The sequence below is a fragment of the Gallinula chloropus genome (assembly GCF_964237585.1).
Source record: "Gallinula chloropus genome assembly, chromosome: 3".
Taxonomy (NCBI): Eukaryota; Metazoa; Chordata; class Aves; order Gruiformes; family Rallidae; genus Gallinula; species Gallinula chloropus.
The window spans coordinates 44,853,836-44,872,176 of record NC_140087.1 but is presented as its reverse complement, the minus strand read 5'-3'; the positions used below and the strand labels follow the sequence as shown (position 1 = coordinate 44,872,176).

Below are 18,341 nucleotides of genomic sequence, written 5' to 3'. Positions count from 1 at the left end.
CTGTGCAGGAGAGTGTTCAAAAAACCCCTGTTAAAAGCACTAACAGTTACTGGAGATGCAACAGCTTCCATTACTCTTTAATGACTCCAACTTTCCTCTGAGAGCAGAAGAAGATAGCCAAAGTCTTTTTTCCTCTGGTGACTGAAAGTCTCCCCGAGGACCACTTGTATAACCAGCACAACCTTACATGTGGGTACAGATGTGTCTAACAGTTATAACTTCATTTCTAGGTTTATAGAGAGAAACAAAACAGTCAGCCAGGTTTCTTGCCTCCCTGGCAGTTACTTTAGGAGGTAAGGGAAATAAGCTGTATGTGAAATGTCAAACAGCAGCAACGTAGCAAGTTGTCACTATTATTGTGTCACGCCTTTCTAATGCCTGTTAACAATGGACATGACATCAGCTGCAAAGCAGTAAGACTTCAGGACACAAATCTCCATGAATCAAATATTTTTTTCTAAATAAGCAGATCAAACAGTCAAGACAGTTACTAAATTTTTTTTCAACCAGTTATTTAGCAGTTAAGTCTCTTAGAGTTCATTTAGAAGACATATGGAAACCTGCTTGCTATACATTTGATTCTGTCATTTTTTGTAGTATAGAACTAAGTGGCATAATTCACCCATGAAAGACAAACCAAATGAAATGAATCCAAATGTATCAAATAGTAAAACATGCACATCAATAAATCCTCTATGTTACCATGCTCTTTAAATATCTGATTAGGAAACATTTACATATGCCAAGCTAGACATATCTTACAGCTGACTCCAGGAGGGGACACACATTTTAAATACAAAGAGAAATTTGGACAGCATTGCCATAACCCCAAAACCAGATATCATCCCTTCAGGCCTCAGCCAGGCAGCAAATACCTTTTCTCTGGTGCTTTTCAGCGGGGCAGCCCATTCAAATTTTCCTGTTGATCCTTCAGTCAATTTTGAAACAAAACATCTGCAAATACCATTGATACTATTCCTGACTGTACATGCAGACACATCGACATTTTGATTCAAATAAGGGACAAGAATTCATAGTGCTTTTTTCCTACACCCAAATAATTTCTGCATTATACAACATTGGGAAACTCATCTGACCTCTCTAGATTTCATTTCACCTATCTGCAAAACAAAACGTTTATTACCAAACAGTACAATATGTAAAGCTTGTTTAGTGTCCATTTGTCAAGTGAAAAGGTTCTTAGTTTAATCGCACTCTTAACAAGTGTCTTAAAAGAATGTGCAATAGAGAAGAGATAGCGGTCATGGAAGAGAGAAGGACGGGCATGTGAGTTATTTTCAGGGACTAAAATATGTAAAGGAGGTCACTGGCTTTGCTTCAAAGAGGTTGACTTTTCAAGCATGATTAAAAATCAGGCAGTGACGTTCACACCACTACTTTACTCTGACATGGCAACAGCCAGATCATTTAAACAGATTTCAGGCTGGGTTTCACATCCTTCATGCTGGCCCTGAAGAACAATTAAATAACTTTAAATCTCTCAAAACGATGGAAGAGTTGCTCATCCCTGACAAGTAAGTAAGGAAATAAGATCAAGAAAGATGGTTAATTCCTCCTTTCATCTTCTAATTTCCTTGTTCTAGTGTTTGTGTAATTCAGAAAAACCACCGCAGACTGAGATGACTGAACTTACTCCTTACTCAAATATGGAAAGTTGATGAATGAATCACTGGACTTTTCTGTGTGCTCCCTTGTGTACAACTATGAGACTACGTAAATGAAATTTGTATTTGGAGAGAAGGAAGGAATGGATGCGCTAAAAGCCAAACCAAATTTAATCATATGAGACAGAAAAGAAGCTATTCACATTGCAAGTGGCTCACTGACAGCATTTCTAGCTAATAGATTTGATCCATCAGGAATATTTTAATAGCAGCTATGGATTATACAATTTTTTCTATTCTGTTCTGAAGCCAGTTAGCAAGCAGTTGCAAACAATGATTCAGATTCGGTTTTGCTGTGTGCAAAGCATTGGCCAGTTTATAAACACGCACGACATACAATTGCACACATACATGCATGTATGTGAATGTACACACTAAGTCGAGCAAAAAGAGGGGGAAAAGAGATTGAGTAACTGGCAACTGGTTTTGCTCAACCGTTAAAGAGGCCCCAACAGCAGAGACAAATCAACAATTCTAAGCAACGAACAGAAGGAGTTTCATCTCAGCATCATTCTCGCTTGGCCAAAAAAATAGCAAAATAAGTATAGGCACTTATATGCCCTAGCTGACCTTTCTGAGAAATGCTGAACCCACGTACAAACACAGTATGTGCCTGGTTTTCCCTTACAGCAAACTACATCACCTGCAAGAGTAAAGATTTGCTTCAAAGTAGATTTAAAGGCAGAAAAAAAAAGTATCTACAATTCTGCAAGAGAGATTCCGTACTGATAATGGATTTTATGTTTGGTTGAAGTCAAATCTGGATATTCTTGACTAATTGGATTTAGCTATATAAACTGCTAAGCAACATTTACATGCATTTGAGATTACGAACTTAAAGTCTGATAGTTTTGTGAAGCAATTTTGCTTCAGAAGCACTTCTGGGTCAGGCAGGAGCCGCTAATGTACCTCTTAGTTTGAGTAAAGTCACAAGTAAAATTTAGAACTAAGCTTAATGTACTAAGAGGTAGAACAGGAAGAAAAGACTGTATGTGCCTCTTGTTACTTTAGATCTGACGTGAGTTACATTTAAAGCCGAACTGAGTCGACAGGCATATAAGACTGTAAAGAGCGTTGATCCTGTACTGATTGCATAGGGAAGATGAGTACAGTATACAGGTAACAGTACTTGCCTCCAGGAAAAGCTAATCAATCATATGAACTGTCATATTCATCCTTGTTTTGTTTTATAAAAAGGAAAAGGTTTTGTATGTGTTCTCTTTGTGTTTTCAACATTGAAAGCATTAATGAGAGTTAGTCTTAAGACAGAATACCAAGCAGTTCAACAAGCCATACAGAATTACATTAAATGAAACAGAACCAGCATCCTGGCTATTGAGATAGCAAAAGGCTGTGAGAAAACGTAATATGTGCAGCATCCTAAGCAGCCTCTCATTTTCTACTGACATATTTTGTTGAAAGTCCTCTCTTTTCTATGACTTTACATCACTTCCTTCATTTTTTTTAAAGTATCATTGCCTCTCCTCAGTGCTGTCCTTTGTCCCGCATAAAATTAAAAATGAGAAACATAGGTACATTCAAAATATCTAGCACTCAAATGTTGGTAAGAAATTTCTTGGAGTCATTCCCAACCCTTTTTTGAAGGAAGAAAAGTATCTTTCTCGTATTAAAAAGAAAGTTAAGATAATATGCCAATTTAAGTCAGCTGTAAGAATCATTAATCTCTTCTTTCATTTGCCAATTTATATTGTGTAACTGTGGGTTTTGTAACATTGTTCCTTAGAAAACAAAGGTCTCCAGAGACTTCTTCCTTTCCTCTAAAAAAACCCCTGCCAAACATTTGCAATTTTTTGAATCCTAAAGTCATCTCCCTCTTCTCTAGTCTCTTGCCTCCCATAAATTCATATTAAACAAAAACGTGTTTTATTACTCCAACTACATAAAAATTAATAGCTTCAATAACAACATCTCTTTACCTTTGAGGTACCTTTTTTCCCCCCAGCAAACATCCAACAAAAGCATACAATATGAAGGACGGGATATTATTTTTTGACAGGCCAGTCTGCCTTGCTCATGAGAACTTTGATCCACATCAATATCAGAAATGCACAGCTTTAGTATTCATCAGAAATGATCAATATTATCAGTTATACACATTGATTAGTAACATAAATGCACGATTTACATATTCGGCTGTACACTGAAGGCAGCAGACCCTGTCACTGCATACACTGCAGCACAGACTGTTAAATTCAATAGGTATTAAGAAAATAACCTTGAACTTAGAACAAGCATTTTAGGAAAACTAAAATTCTTAGAGACTGATGAGCTCATGCAGTTAGCAGTTAATATTCTTCATGTATCAGATTGCCATTTTGACCTCAGTTCAAACTGTTATTCCAGGCCTTTACATTTACATCATTCAATGGGATGGTATTTTTTCAGTCCTTCAGGAACAAAGTCCCTCATTAACAGATGTTGCAAAGTAGCCAATCAACATGGACATAGCTAATGTAAATCATAATTTTGTTGGAAGGTGAACTTGAGCACTGAAATTTTCATAATCTTTTTATTTAAAAAGTTAACTTGATCAGGTCCAGGTTAAGATATATGGGTTGGACATGAAAAAATTTGCAAGATAACATCTTGTTGCTTATATCTCCTGGAAACATTAGGTTCTTAGGAATCACAGTTAGTGCTACATCTTAAAAGTAATCTTCAAGATTTCCCTCTCTAGTTTTGTTATTTATTTATTTATTATTTATTCATTTTTATTCCTATTTTTATTCTCATTCTTCTCCAAAACATTAGGCTACAACCTGGGTCCTCTATATGTTTGGGTCTTGTGCACTGTTATCCTTGCTAAACATTCACAGTAAAGAGGAGCAATGAATCTCAGTTTTACTGCTTCATGTATGGTCAAGGTTAGAGTTATCTAAGAAAATAAGTAATTTGCCTTAAACCTAGAGTGGATTATTTAGATAATCTGGGTAGAAACCACACAGATGCTTTATCAGATTTCATGTACATATAATATCAACCTACGCTCTAAGAATAAAATGCATCATAGATTAAATTTTATACAAATGCATTTACAAGAACACACTAAAAATAACAAGGGACATGAATCTACAGTTCTGATTGGAAGCCTTGTCACATGCTGTTTTCTGTGTTGGTGCTCAAATCACACTTGGGTTTTGGTTTCTATTCTTTGAAATAGAATAAAAATGCTTTTAAATACTTCAGTATTATTGAACCTCCTAGCATTTTAAATGTTTTGCAATGTATTTTCATCTTAACCCTTTGGGGTTGCTCTGAAAAACCTTCTTAATTCAATGTACAAGAGCTCTCTCCTTAATTTGCATGAACACAAGTTTCACAGATGTCACCAAAAAGCTGTCATAACTATGAATGGAAGAAATTTAGCCTCTGAAGAGGACAGAAATCTTAATGGGGACTTTCATATTCTTATGTGTCAATTACATCAAAATCCCATGAAAGTAAATTGAAAGACAAAGATTTAGAATGGCAGATTGAAGAGGTTATTTAAGATTGAAGTCATTTAAGATTGAGGTCATTTAAGATTGAACTCCTCAATTATCCCAATATATTCTCTTAATAGTAGCAACAGCATCTTTGTTTAGATGAGTAGAGAAAATCGGGTAGCATTTTCTATAAGGATCAAGATTAAATCAAAAGGTGTCAGACATTGGAATTTATTGAAACATTCTAATAACCATATCACTCTGGATATGCAAATCATCAATATTCACACATCCAAGCAATGCTAAATAAACCATACACCTTTGGCCAAAGAACACTCTCTCCTGTCTGGAGCTGTTCCCATCCCTTCCAAGGATTACATGAAGGCTTCATGGTGTTTCTGGTATGGGATGACTATTGCCCTAGTTGTTTCCTTATGGGTAGAGAAGGAACTTTTACCTCCTTCTCAGACTGATTAAGGTCAATCTTTCAGGCAGCAGCTGAGAAAAGAAGTGGGTGCAAGCTATCTTAAGAGAAGCATTCATTTAAGACATGACACAGAACGGATCTGGTTGTTTCTGCATCTAGGTTAAGGAAAACAATGAGACAGAAAGCCTGAGGAACAAACTGATGAAGGGTAAAAGTGCAACATCTTTTTTCCTAGTCACACTAAATATGAGTGAGGTTTCAACATTAGGCTGAAGCAAGCTCTACACTGTGGAGGGGCTGATGGTAGCCTTCCATCAACTGGAAATTATTACAGGAGGAGTGAGCTGTATTGTACAAGTTGTTACTAGATAGTTCCTAGATGAGTTAATGCAATTGTGACCAAATTAAACCACATCCCTGACGTTCTGCTCTTCTATTTGCTTATACATGACAACAGCAATATAATATAATAATCCTTAAAGTAAATCTTGAAGTATAGCAAGGAGAAAAGAGGCATGAATAACCACGCAGCTGCTGAAGTCACAGTCACTGCAAATGCAAACACAATATTGTGAAGGGCTTAGGAGACGATTTAACTAAACTGCTTATGTGACAATATGATAAAGATCTACTGAACATAATCAGAAGCTGATGTACAATGGAGAGGCACTGGAGTGACTCACATGTGCACACATTCACACAAGCATTTTATTTTGTGTAAGAGCTCAAGAGGAATTTTTGAGCGAAACTCAGTGAAATCACCTGCTGGGCATAAACTCAGAGGTGAAAGCAACATGACAAATGTCAAGATTTTAATTGCTGGGCTTTTTTCATTAATTTTATTATCTCCATGGTTCTTCTCTTAGGTTTTCATAGTTTTGTGTTTTTATTTAAATCCTGAATTTAAAGCTAGGGCATTAGTTTTGATAAGATCAGACACCAGCTATTTTAACTATTATTGCTATCAGGGTGTTAGCTGTATGGTCATCAGTGCTTCTCTTCACTGTGTAACTGTATTTGCACCTGAAACTAATATCCTTTGTCTTTTAATATTAGTTAGACCCCCTATATAAACTGTAGTATAAATTGCATAAAGATGAGTTTACTCTGCAGAAGATTAGATCTCTGAACTGTACCCCTACCAGTTAAACGTCATGTTACTGTTTGTTCGTAGTTACATTATGCATATTGTGCTTAAATCCTAATTAATTTAAACCTTTTTTTTTTTTTTAAATAAGCCAGAAGCCCAACATCTTTAAAAGAAAAGATAATGCTCCTGCCGACAAAAATTAATCATGCAAGTGGATAAGAACTTGCAGTCATTTGGCAAATATTTTCAGAAACGGACAAAGACCTCATCTTTCAGGGTAAGATCAATTATGGTATTTCAGAAGAGACTTTCTGACATAACTAAACTGCCGGCTAAGTTTCCATTACTGCATATTTACAGGCCCTGATATTTTGTCAGAGACAGGATACTAAACTAGAATGATCCAATCTGTTTAACAGTCTGTAAGCTGCTTCTATACACATTCCCTTTGCTCACCGAGTATTTACTTTTTGCTGATGCAACTAATGTATACCTCCAGTCTGAAATGTATTACCAGGAGCAATTCGTCTGCATGCTGGGAGCCACACAGCAAGAAGAGAGACCTAACATAAAGGAACCAAGAAAGGATGTATGGCCAAAGAGTAGTGAAAGATGGAGGCCAACAGCATATTCTTGCCTTTCAGTTAAAAGTATTATGCCGGGGCTTTTTTTTTAACTACATACCTGTCTCCATTGTGTGCTTTTCACCACTTTATTTCAATCATTAACTCAATTTTCACTTTAACTTTACAGTTCACTTTTGAAAACCATCCAAACTATTGTGTGAAGGGTAAGCAAGGTGGGAGGAACATTTACTGTTTTAAAGGATTACCAGACTTAGGTGATACATTTCTAGGTGTTGCTTTTCAGCAGTGCCATTGTACCATACTGTCTGCTATTTCTTTTAGTGTCATCAACTTGTCAGCTCATAAGCAGGTGTAATGCTTTGTTCCTTCCCATGTCTTATGTTCAGCAAATCCAATGGAAGTCTGCTAGTGTTGTGTCAGGAGTACTATTTTTTTCCCCCCAAAGAATTAAAGGTAAACATTTCTCTTCAAAATTAATGTCATTTGTTGCTACAGCAAAGAAAGCCACAACACATTGCTAAACGGATTATTAAAAGTCCTGAAAACAGAGGAGGTGCCTGGGAGGCTGCACTCAGGAAGCACTTAAAAGCTAAAAATCACTGGAATGTGCAAGTAATGGGAGCAAATTATAAAATAAACCAAATAAAACTATCTTGACATGGGAAGACGAGTGTTCCATACCCAGCCACGCACATCCTAAATTCCCCAGTTGATACTTATGTCAGAAGGCAGAAAGTCCTCTGTTTGACTTTTTATAAAATAAACATATATTCTCATAATGCCCTGAGATTTACTAAAGAACAATTAAATTCTCAGAGCAGCAATTCTGTCTATGCAGCCTCATTAGACATCACAGCAGGATGTTTCAGTTTCACCCCAAATCAAGCCACCATTATATGGGACTGCTTTGTCCTAGTGACCTATGTTATCACTTCAAGCAGGGTTATACTATGTGAAATATTAGAAATAAAAGGATCTGCAGTGTTCGTAAAAGATTATCAGCATAGGCTGCCTTGCCTCTTACATGAGCGCAGTATCAGTAAACAAACTGAGCCATTTTCAGTGCTACTGCACCGAATTCAGAAACTGATGCTTCATTGTTTGAGAGATAGCAAGAAGAATTCAAGATCATCTGACCATGCCTCAGGTCTAAAATAAACATCTCCAGTTCAATTTGTGAACGATTCCTGAGATGTTATTCCAAGAAGAGACAAATCATTGCAGGTAGAGGGGAAGACAAAGGGAAATAGCATCTTAACTATTGTAGTACAAGAGAGATCAGTGTTACAGTCTGGATTTATTTTCTTCTAAAAAAAAAAAAAAATTAAAAAAAAAATCACAAGATGGAAGCCTTCCAAGGAGATTAGAACACAATACTGGCTAAGGTACTATAAGAAATCAACAAAGCTACATGCTATCCCTTCATATCTGTTCAGCTGAATAGAGGTAGTGAGGCAGAGAATTAGGAGCTTTGACTTCACTGAATGCTGTTTCTGGTAATTTCAGTCAAGCTGTTTAGCTGCTCCTTCTTCAGGAATGAAGTGCCAGAGGAGGAGTAACTAGCTCATTTCTGATTGTAAACTTGCAAGATTATATTGCCACTTTTGCTATTGCCTTTTATTCTGGTGTGCTAAACAAGATATCAGCTATCATATCATTTTTTTACAGTAACTTTGATGCAATCCTGGTTCCCATTTGCTGTGGGTAACGTGATCAAACTCTATTTCCCCCTGAAATGGTATTAAGCTCACCTGGAAACAATAGTGTTTATTTTGTATCTCCCCACTTAAAGAAAACCATATCTTGGAAGACTAGAAATATTTATAACTAAGTAAAAGAAAGCACAGAAAACAGAACATATTTTGTGCTTGGTGGAAATGTGCTGTACTTCCCAATTTTAATTACAAATCAGTTTAAATGTAATTTACAGCCTTGTGAATTGAGCATATAGTTATGCTTTTGGGAATGAGGACATAATCTGAAATATTAAAATATTAATAATAGAAAAGCCAAATCATGGACTCTGAAAACATAGAAACATCTCTTTCTCTCCACCTCCTCTCCCTCGTCTTTTACTTCTTTGCCCTTCCCCCAAAACAGTGGTTTTCACTTTAACTTGTCAAGTGTTTCACAGTTTCTCAAGTATTTAGCAATGAGGATCTAATTGGAAAGTGCCAGGTTCTTTTTTATTACACTTTATCAATATTGTTAAGGGAATGATGTAATTGTTTGGGGTTTGGTGAAGACATTCCATGTCACTTCAGTGTTAATACCAGGCTGGAGCCTTCCTTGTCTGCCTGCATAAGCTAGATAAACACAGACCTGTGTGCTTTCTTCTCATCTCAGGATACTTACTCAGAGAGATCTTGGAACATATGCCTATTGCAAGCTAAACATTTCACTTTTCATTTTATCCATGTGCCAGAAATCCATTCCTTGGATAAACACTTTACATACTGACACTCTTAAAGTCACTAAACACGATAAATAAAGAGAGAATACATCATTTCAAAACCGATTAAACATTTTCTCACTTGTGACAAATGAACAGCTATACACTGTATGGAGTCCCTGGAGCAGACATTCCATTTTCTTTGTCTTTATTTTGTGTGGAAGATTAACTTTCCATTTCAGCTCATCTATTGCTGCATTTTTCCCAAATCATTCTTCATTTTAGAAGCATTTTTGTTGTTATTGCTGCAAGAGCTTTTCTTGTAAACTTTCATATTTTTATGGAGGTACCAGCTTTAGTATTTGTGCCCAAATTAAAATAAAATTAAAATTTAATAATAAATAAAATTAAAATAAAGTAAAAATTAAAATAAATTGTAGATTTTACTGAAAGCTAAAGAAATGCTATTGTGGAAAAGATCTGAACTTACACACAGGCTGAAATTACATACTTAGACCCACTTCAAAAAGGAAAACCCAAGCACATTAATCACATTAATTTTGCTCCATCTAATCCATCACTTTTCCTTGTACTACTTGCTTGTCTAGTCATCCTATGCATTGCCGTTCTACCTATGATTAACCAAATGTAACTAATCTTTTATTTAGCTTTTTAAGCTCTCATCTTTTTACCCACCCCCCAATCAGAAAAGATCCCAAGCATTTTATTTCTAAGCCAATTAACAATCTTAGTCAAATAAACACACATAACACTAAAACTATACCATGAACCTGTCTTCAATATTTTAAAAGGTACCACTAATCTGATGAAGAATTTAAGCAGAAAGGTGGAATGAAGAAAGGAAGAGAATTGCAACCTAGATAGTAGTAAAAAAAAAAAAATTAAAAATTGCCCTAACCTTCTCCTAGCTTAATTCCTCATGCGTTCTACAAAAGGTTTTGCAAGTGACGTTATCCTTGTGAGGCATTCACAGTAAAGAGGAACAGTAACGGTGAATTTTCTTCTTGGACAAACTACTGTGTATAAGGAGCTGCTTGCTGCACTCAACCATAGAGACAGAAAAAAGAATTAGGACAAGTTTGTAAGAGCAGACCAAGCTGAATGAGAATCCAGAGACCATTTTGGTTTCTTCCCCTATACTGGGGATGCTAGGTATAGCAATAGCAAGTGTTTGATGTGATGATTCCAGTAGAGTCAGGGAGGAAAAAAATAAGTAAGAATGCAGAGTGAAGTAGACAACAGAAGACAGTGAAAAGCCACAAGATTTCTGAACACATTGTAGGTCCTCCTATGTCCTTATGTCAGCTTTGGACATCTAGCCTAATCTATTTTCCACAGGAGAAGTTGTTTCCTTAAAAGAGCAGTCAGATATAGCAAAAACCCTCTTATTCTAACAGAAGTTTCTCCTTTCCAAGTTTTATTGTGAAGGGGATTTTTAAGGATAAGAATTATGTAACTCTGCAGTTAAACAAGCCTAAGAAACATCAGGAATGCCTTTCATACACATCAGCAAGAGGTATGACACTAAGCCAAAGCAATATATCCTTTGTTTCATTTTTTCCATCACGATCCCACATCACTGATGCGCCACCACCACTCAAGGACCTTGCTCGTAAGAAGGGAAGAGGAACATCCAGCCTTCCTTTTCCAGTACTTCTTTAGTACACACGGCCCAAAGGAGTAGACAAATTGTGGTGCTGCACCAGGAAAGTGGTCAGCTGCACTGGCATTGCAGGAGGTAGCCATCATGGCCAGAAAATGGCTAATGAACCATAGTAAGAACTAGAACTTTTTATAGTAGTATCTTTCACTGAAATGCTATTGAGAGATTTGCCAGGTCTGGAAATATATAATGAATAAATTCATTAGCCTATATTCAGTGGCAGTTGTAGTTAGTACACAAAGATGCTATTTTTAGTGAAAAGAAAACAAACACCAACTGTCAGTTTCACTCAATCTGGACTATAAATGGTGTGTGACATATTTTGGTGTTATGCTGGGACAGATAAAAATCTGTCCTATTTAAACAGTGCTTCTGGAGAACATTGCCAAAAAATCAGAAGAAACCACAAATTGTGCAATGCAGTGATGTTCCCAATTTTGAAAACTCTCTCAACTGCACACATCTCTAATGAAATTTAATGAGGTATTTTGCTTTTTGCCACAAAAAACTATTTGAAGATGTATTAAAATTTTGCAAAGGAAGTCACATTTAATTATACGTATCATTAGTATATTAAAAAAACAGATTTCCATTCTTTATTTTCAAACGGAGTTTTTATAAGCACAGGAAGTGGTACCTAATAAATAATAGTTGTTTGGGGGATGCTACATCCATCAAAATTGCTATAATTCTGGCGTGGTATGAGCAGCTTTCAGTCAAAATGGTATATCCTGAATTAATTTTTACATAAGGTACATGCTTATTTCTTTAAAGATATGCAGCGTGTCCATACACTTTCAACTTTTTTTTTTCCTACATGTCAAATTAAAATTGACCATAAAGAAGTATCACTTAGTTTTCTGAGTGCATTTCTTTCATTATTCAAAAGGATGATAATGCTGGCTACCAATATAACAATTTCTACCAAAAAATATTTTTCAAAGAAAGCTTTTACTGCATAATTCTTTCTTACCTTTTGTGTGTTTCTGTCAGTGACTTTTCTTCATTTTCTTGGTCTATTTTAGCTGTAAAAAGGCAATTAGAGAATCAGCCACAAGGTGAAATATAAACATGTTGTTTTATTATTTATTGTAAATATATCATGTGTAAAATCTATAGAAGCCACCTAAGGATATACTCATGTAAATCAACTCTGAAAGAAGGAAAATAAATCCCCAAAACACACAAAATTATATGAATGTTGATATCCCTTTTAAAAAAGCACCAACAAGGAAAGCCCACAAAAAACACCCCACCAAACAAAACAAACACAGCCAACAAAAAACCCCTCAAAGCAAGTTTTGAAAATTAAAAAAAAAAATCTTGCTGTAATAAAAACATGAAAGCAACTAAAAAACAGATCTTAAAGAATGATTCTGAAAACTTAAGAAATAGGGGAACTTGTCTGCCAAGAGGTGGAAAAGCTGAAGACCAGGAAGGATTCAGCCTTAGAGCTTTTCTAAAAGTTGTTTGAGAGTTACAAATAAAAGCTTTCTTCCCTCTCCCAGGACACACCATCTCTCTGTACGTACATCAGTTAACGAAGTACCAGAGCCATTGCGGGTCTGTAGTCAAACAGTGACTGGTTTTACATGAAGAAAATTATCATTTGGTGATTATGCAAAGAAAATTAGATATCTGAAACTGTCATCACACCTTGGTCAAAAAATGATCCGTTTTCTATGTATTCTCTCATGTTTTATTTTGTACCTATTTCACTTAACTCAGGTATTCTGTTACAGAAAACCTAGAAGAATATGTGCATTAGGCATCACCAAAGCACAAAGCAATAGTACAAACGGCTCTGTGCATGTGTTTCTAGGTGAGATAGATACTTACTACTACATACGTAGTTATTCAGGTAGCACAACTTAAAGCCCATTTAAGACCTGCCCACTTTAGCCAAAAGCTTTTTCATTTGGAATTTGATTCCCCTTTTCAGTCTGCTGGAGTACTGGTCTGCTAATTTGCAGGGAGAATCTTAACAATTCTCAAAAGTCAGTAGGTTTTGGCACATGAAGATGCTCTGAACTGTACTGGAAATAAGTGTCAATGGTACAGAATTCAGAGAAATCTAAAAAAATAACAATAACCACCTTTAAGCTACTTTTAATTTATCTTTCCCTACACAGTTCTACAAAAATAATTCATCAAAATTATTTTTCTACAGTGTAGACACAGCACCTTTGAAAAAGGAAATCTTCATTTTAAACTTGGCAAAAATGAGAAAGGCAATGGAATTATTAGGGATCAAGGGTAACCACTCTTTTTCTGTTACAATATTTCAATTAACAGCACTTTACATACAATAACACTAAAATAGATGCATGAAACTTGTAGCAAAGATACACAAATGGAGTTTCCCCATTATTTTACAATCAGAACAAGGATCAGAGCTATGTGTCATGCTGCAAATGTTTTTTATTAGTACTAATGTAGTCTACTGAATAGAGCAAGCAGTGCTTGGACATTTGCAGCAGTAAACACTGTATTTAGTAATTATTACTTGAAGACTCAAGCTCCATCATTGTTCTGCTGAAAGTGAAAAAAATCCCATAAAACCACAAAACTTGAGGGAGCGCTGGGTAAATGTTCTCAAGGAAATTCAAGAGCATGTGAAGCCTGCTTGATTACAGGTTTCAATACTGACTTGAAAGGCAGCCCAGATTCTTCAAAAGGTCTATGAGGGCTCACAACCCTTTTGAGTGAACCTGGGCCCAGTGTTGAGTGAATCTGGGCTGACTTACAGTTTTTCTTGAAAGCCTTGCCTTGCTTTGGATATGAAACCAGGTGAAACCTGGCAGCTTTGACAGAATATCATTAATTTATTATTTTATCTTCATACTTCAATTCTGAAATTCAAGGTATGACTTGTAAAACCATATGGTGCAAGAGACATGAAACCACACAAACTAGTATTTAATTCCTCATCAACACTTACCAAGTATCTGTGGATATAACTGCTAAAATAAATAATTCTATTATTATTTGGAGTCCTCTCAGTTACCGCTTAGAAATGGAAACTAGCATGTTCCAGCCCAGGACAGTCTTTTAGTAGATATATCACATTCATAGGATATAACTTTTTTATAATTTCCAGGATTGATGTAATATACTACCATCTGAGCTGCCTAGTAGTGTTCTTTTTCTTCCTTATTTCAACTGCTCTACACATGCTCACAATTATTTACCCACCAACAAATCATACTAGACTTATCAAAGTATGTCAGAATGTCCCCATTCTGGCGCAAGTTTTGTTTCTATTAAAAAGGAGTTACTATGGTCCAGAGAGGAAGGAAAGAACCCCACAACTTCAGGTATCTGTACTTTTATTCTTTTCATAGGGAAATGAAAAGAATCTTGAAAATCCGTGAATGATGCAGGTGTATGCAATAGGATTTTTAAAAAAAAGTATTAACTACCTGTGTGTAATGCAGTTACTATACCCACAGAGACAGATTTCATCCTGCATCAGTGTCTTGCAAAGGAGGACTTTTCTCTTAACCAGAATTCCCTTGTAGTCTGTTCCAAATACACGATGGGACTTCTAAACCTTTTGCATGTTACTAAAATGATATTATTGAAGTGTAAAGCTGACTTGCAATCCATTTACTTTCTCACTTTTCTAAACAAAATTAGTTAAAGAACAGCACAAAACCAATTCTTCTTCCACAAGATTACAGATGGCACCAGTGAAAGAGAAGAAAATATGGTACGTACACTCAGGGATCCGTCCCTGACCAAAGAAAATATTCACATGACTGATATTGCATGAGTATACAGTAAAGACCTGAAAGCTGTGGGCAATGGTTAGCCCATGGCTTGACATGCATCGATATTTAAACAGCAAGGAAAGAAAACCTCCTGTGATCAAAATCACAAAGGTCCTAACATCACTTAGATACAATGGAATAAACATCAGATGTTGAAGCAGCTGGAGATTGCTGCTGGCCATTAATATGATCACCTGATACCAGCATTTATTGGTATGTTGCTCTGTAGTAATTTCCCCATTGGTAAACTACTTTCAAATATTTTTTCCTGTTTAAGTAGAGGAGGAAAAAAAAATTCATTCATCACAAATTCAGTTGGTCTGTCTCAGAGTGCCTTAGACTTTATAATTACATTCAATTTAATGCACCTTTACTGTCACTTCTTCTGCCAAAACAGTTCATCACAAATGTAAAGAGAGTGCCTGGAAAGCACCAGCTGGGCATCCTTCTTTCTTGGAAGCCCATAGCAAGTAAGTCCTAAGCACCAGCTGAGAGGTGTCTCTCTTGAAAGAACAGACTTGGGAGCAAAGTGTATTTCTTTCTACAAAACAGATCTCCTCCAACAGGTGAAGTAAAAAGGCAATGATGACACGCTCCACAGTGAACCTACTATAGCAATGGCTGACATAGGAAAATCATTGACTTCCAGGGATACTGTGGCAGCTAAGCACATCTGACCACTCCATTCTGCCATTAAAATTTCTCTCTATCTCTATCCTCAAGAAGCAAGATTACTTCTGAAAGTCTTACTGATTTTCTTTTAAAACAGTCAAAGAAACCTTGTAGTCATCCAGTAGCCACATCTGCTTTCATAAATATTCAGAATCTGTCAGCTCACCATAGCAGCGACTGCTTGCAGGCTTTTCTGATAGACACAGGAGTTCCCACTCTTGGGCCAGTTATCATTTGCAAATGAAAATATTCCATATTTTACTGATTCATCATCTTTTCTCCATCCCGCTGCTAAGAGCAGTTTTCTTGTTCCTTGACACTAACTTACTAAACCACCTCCAAATACACTGTTCCAAATCTATTGAAGACTATATCATACCAGGAAATAATAGCTCCTATATTTCATATAGTGCAGCAATAAGTAGATGTAAAAGTTTTATATCTCTGCCTGCACACACTCAATATATTGTAGGGCTTTATAAGCAGCTCTCATAATCCTGAAGGCATATATATTCTGTAAAATCTGCTTAAAAGGATATAGTTTTAAAATAACCTCAGCTCATATTGAAAAACTTTGCGATATCAAAAAAAGAACATTTCAGAATGAAAGTGACTTCATGGAGCAAAGCTGCCTTATCTACTATTTACAGCATATAGTGAATTAGTTATCTTTTCACTTTTTCTTTTGAAAGTGTCTTTAATGCTTTCCTTTTGGATGATGTTCCACTGCTTGCCTGCTTTTTCCATCAAGATACCTTCACTTTATTTAAAGATGGCCTCCCTTTAGAGCAACCATTGTCCACTTCCTAAATACTTTATAAATTTGGCCAAAATTCAAGTACATTGCTTTCTTCCTATGTCATTCCTTACCAAGCATGGGGACTGTGCTATATCCAAGATTCTTCTATCACTTCTTTTAAAAATAGGGTATATGTATTTCTTCAAAACTTACTTACATCAGACGCTCTATTTTATTACTTTTTCTATTTGCTTAAATTTACTGATTGATGTTTTATAATTGGAGCATAAAGCTTGATTTCATGCAATTCAAGACGAGCTTTCCAACAAGGCTTCACAAAACAGTCTAATTAATCCACAGATTGTCAGCATTCCAGAATGATACATGCCATTGTGCTGTGTGCTTGCTCTTTCAATTCTTTTAGTCCTGCAAAGATTACATATAAAATCCTGCAAAGGCACATGTGTGGATAGCTGTTTATGAAAATCTGAAGCATCTCACAAAATCAAATGTGAGACATACACAGGCATTCTAGCAAATAAGGGTCTTGCAGAGTAGTGTAATTCATGTTCTTGCAAATAGTACTCTTTTCCTTCAAGAAACCTAGAAGATTAAATTAAATTGAGTTCAATGGTAAGAACATAAAACCCATTTCTTGACCACAAATTGTCCCCTCTGGCCTCAATGGCAAGTGACATTTTGGACCTATAATGCTAAAATCTCTGCAGGAAACAGACTACTCTGTGAACTAAGAACACTGCCAAGTATTTTCTTATTTTCAGTCCAATAAACTTTCTATATTAGTCTCCCCCAAATTTAACCATTATAACTTCTGCATTAAATCTGATTATTTTTTAGAAGTTATTTATATTAATACAACTGTTTTCTGTACAGACAGATATTGCATGTAACATCTGTTGTCTCTGTTGTTAGTTTCTGTAATTTCTTCCAGAGGATTTAAAAAACTTAAGAAATATTTCACCTAAGATTAACTGGGAGGTAAGAGACTTACAATAAGTCTTTAACAGAGATTATTCTGCCCCTGTACTATACACATATTATTGAAAAGCAGTGATATGTTTAGAAATCCATTTTACTAAAAAAAAAAACCCAAAAAAACACCCCAACCTATTTTTAACACTTTTAGAAACCCTTGTGACAGATTTACCAAGATCTTTGAAGAGGACATATTTTTTTCTACAGTGGTGCTGACTGAATAGTAGCTGGAACTCTGAAAATACACCAAGTAGCTCCTCTGACAGAGAAAACTCCAAAAAAACCTCAACCAAAACCAACAACACAAAACTAAAAACAAAATTGAGGGATAGGCTTTATAAAGTCTGTAACAAATACATGTGCTATACACTTTTTAAGTGTGTAACAAATGAAGCAATTGCTGAATATCAGGAGGTTCCTCTGTCACTCCTGACCCAGTTTGACCTGAGGTGTCTGACAGAGACCATGAATACACCTTCTGTAGATACCTCATGTGTGTGACTAGGATGGGAAGAAAGTGAAGGTAGAGAGAGAAAAATACTGGATGAGCAATCACCACAAGCAAGGGCATGTAGTTACACTGGTATTAGAATCTAAGGTTCAAGTTCACAAGTCCTCTGACAGAGCTCCTAAGAGAATTCCTTCGCTCTCCTTGATAGTACACATACTTTTAAACACCCCCAGAAAACACCAAAATACTACTCACAGCTATTTTATTTGGCAATTGGCATGCTATTCAACACTGTGTTTTGAAATACCTTGAAATACCAAAACAGAGTATCAAAGATCCCAGGATTAGTAGAAAGGTCTTGAGAAAAGCCTCTTTCTTCCCCTCTTCAGACTTCTGAAT

The 18,341-nt window shown here is 35.9% G+C and overlaps 1 protein-coding gene across 1 annotated transcript in view; it reads right to left on the bottom strand.

The window, feature by feature from the left end:
• Positions 1–18,341, bottom strand: part of FMN2 (formin 2) — a gene marked incomplete at both ends in the record, with an annotated part of 156,227 nt that overhangs the window by 19,813 nt on the left and 118,073 nt on the right. The window contains one exon of the mRNA XM_084261664.1: positions 12,285–12,336. Within this exon, the coding sequence (XP_084117790.1) occupies positions 12,285–12,336 (52 nt within the window). The remainder of the gene's footprint in view (positions 1–12,284; positions 12,337–18,341) is intronic.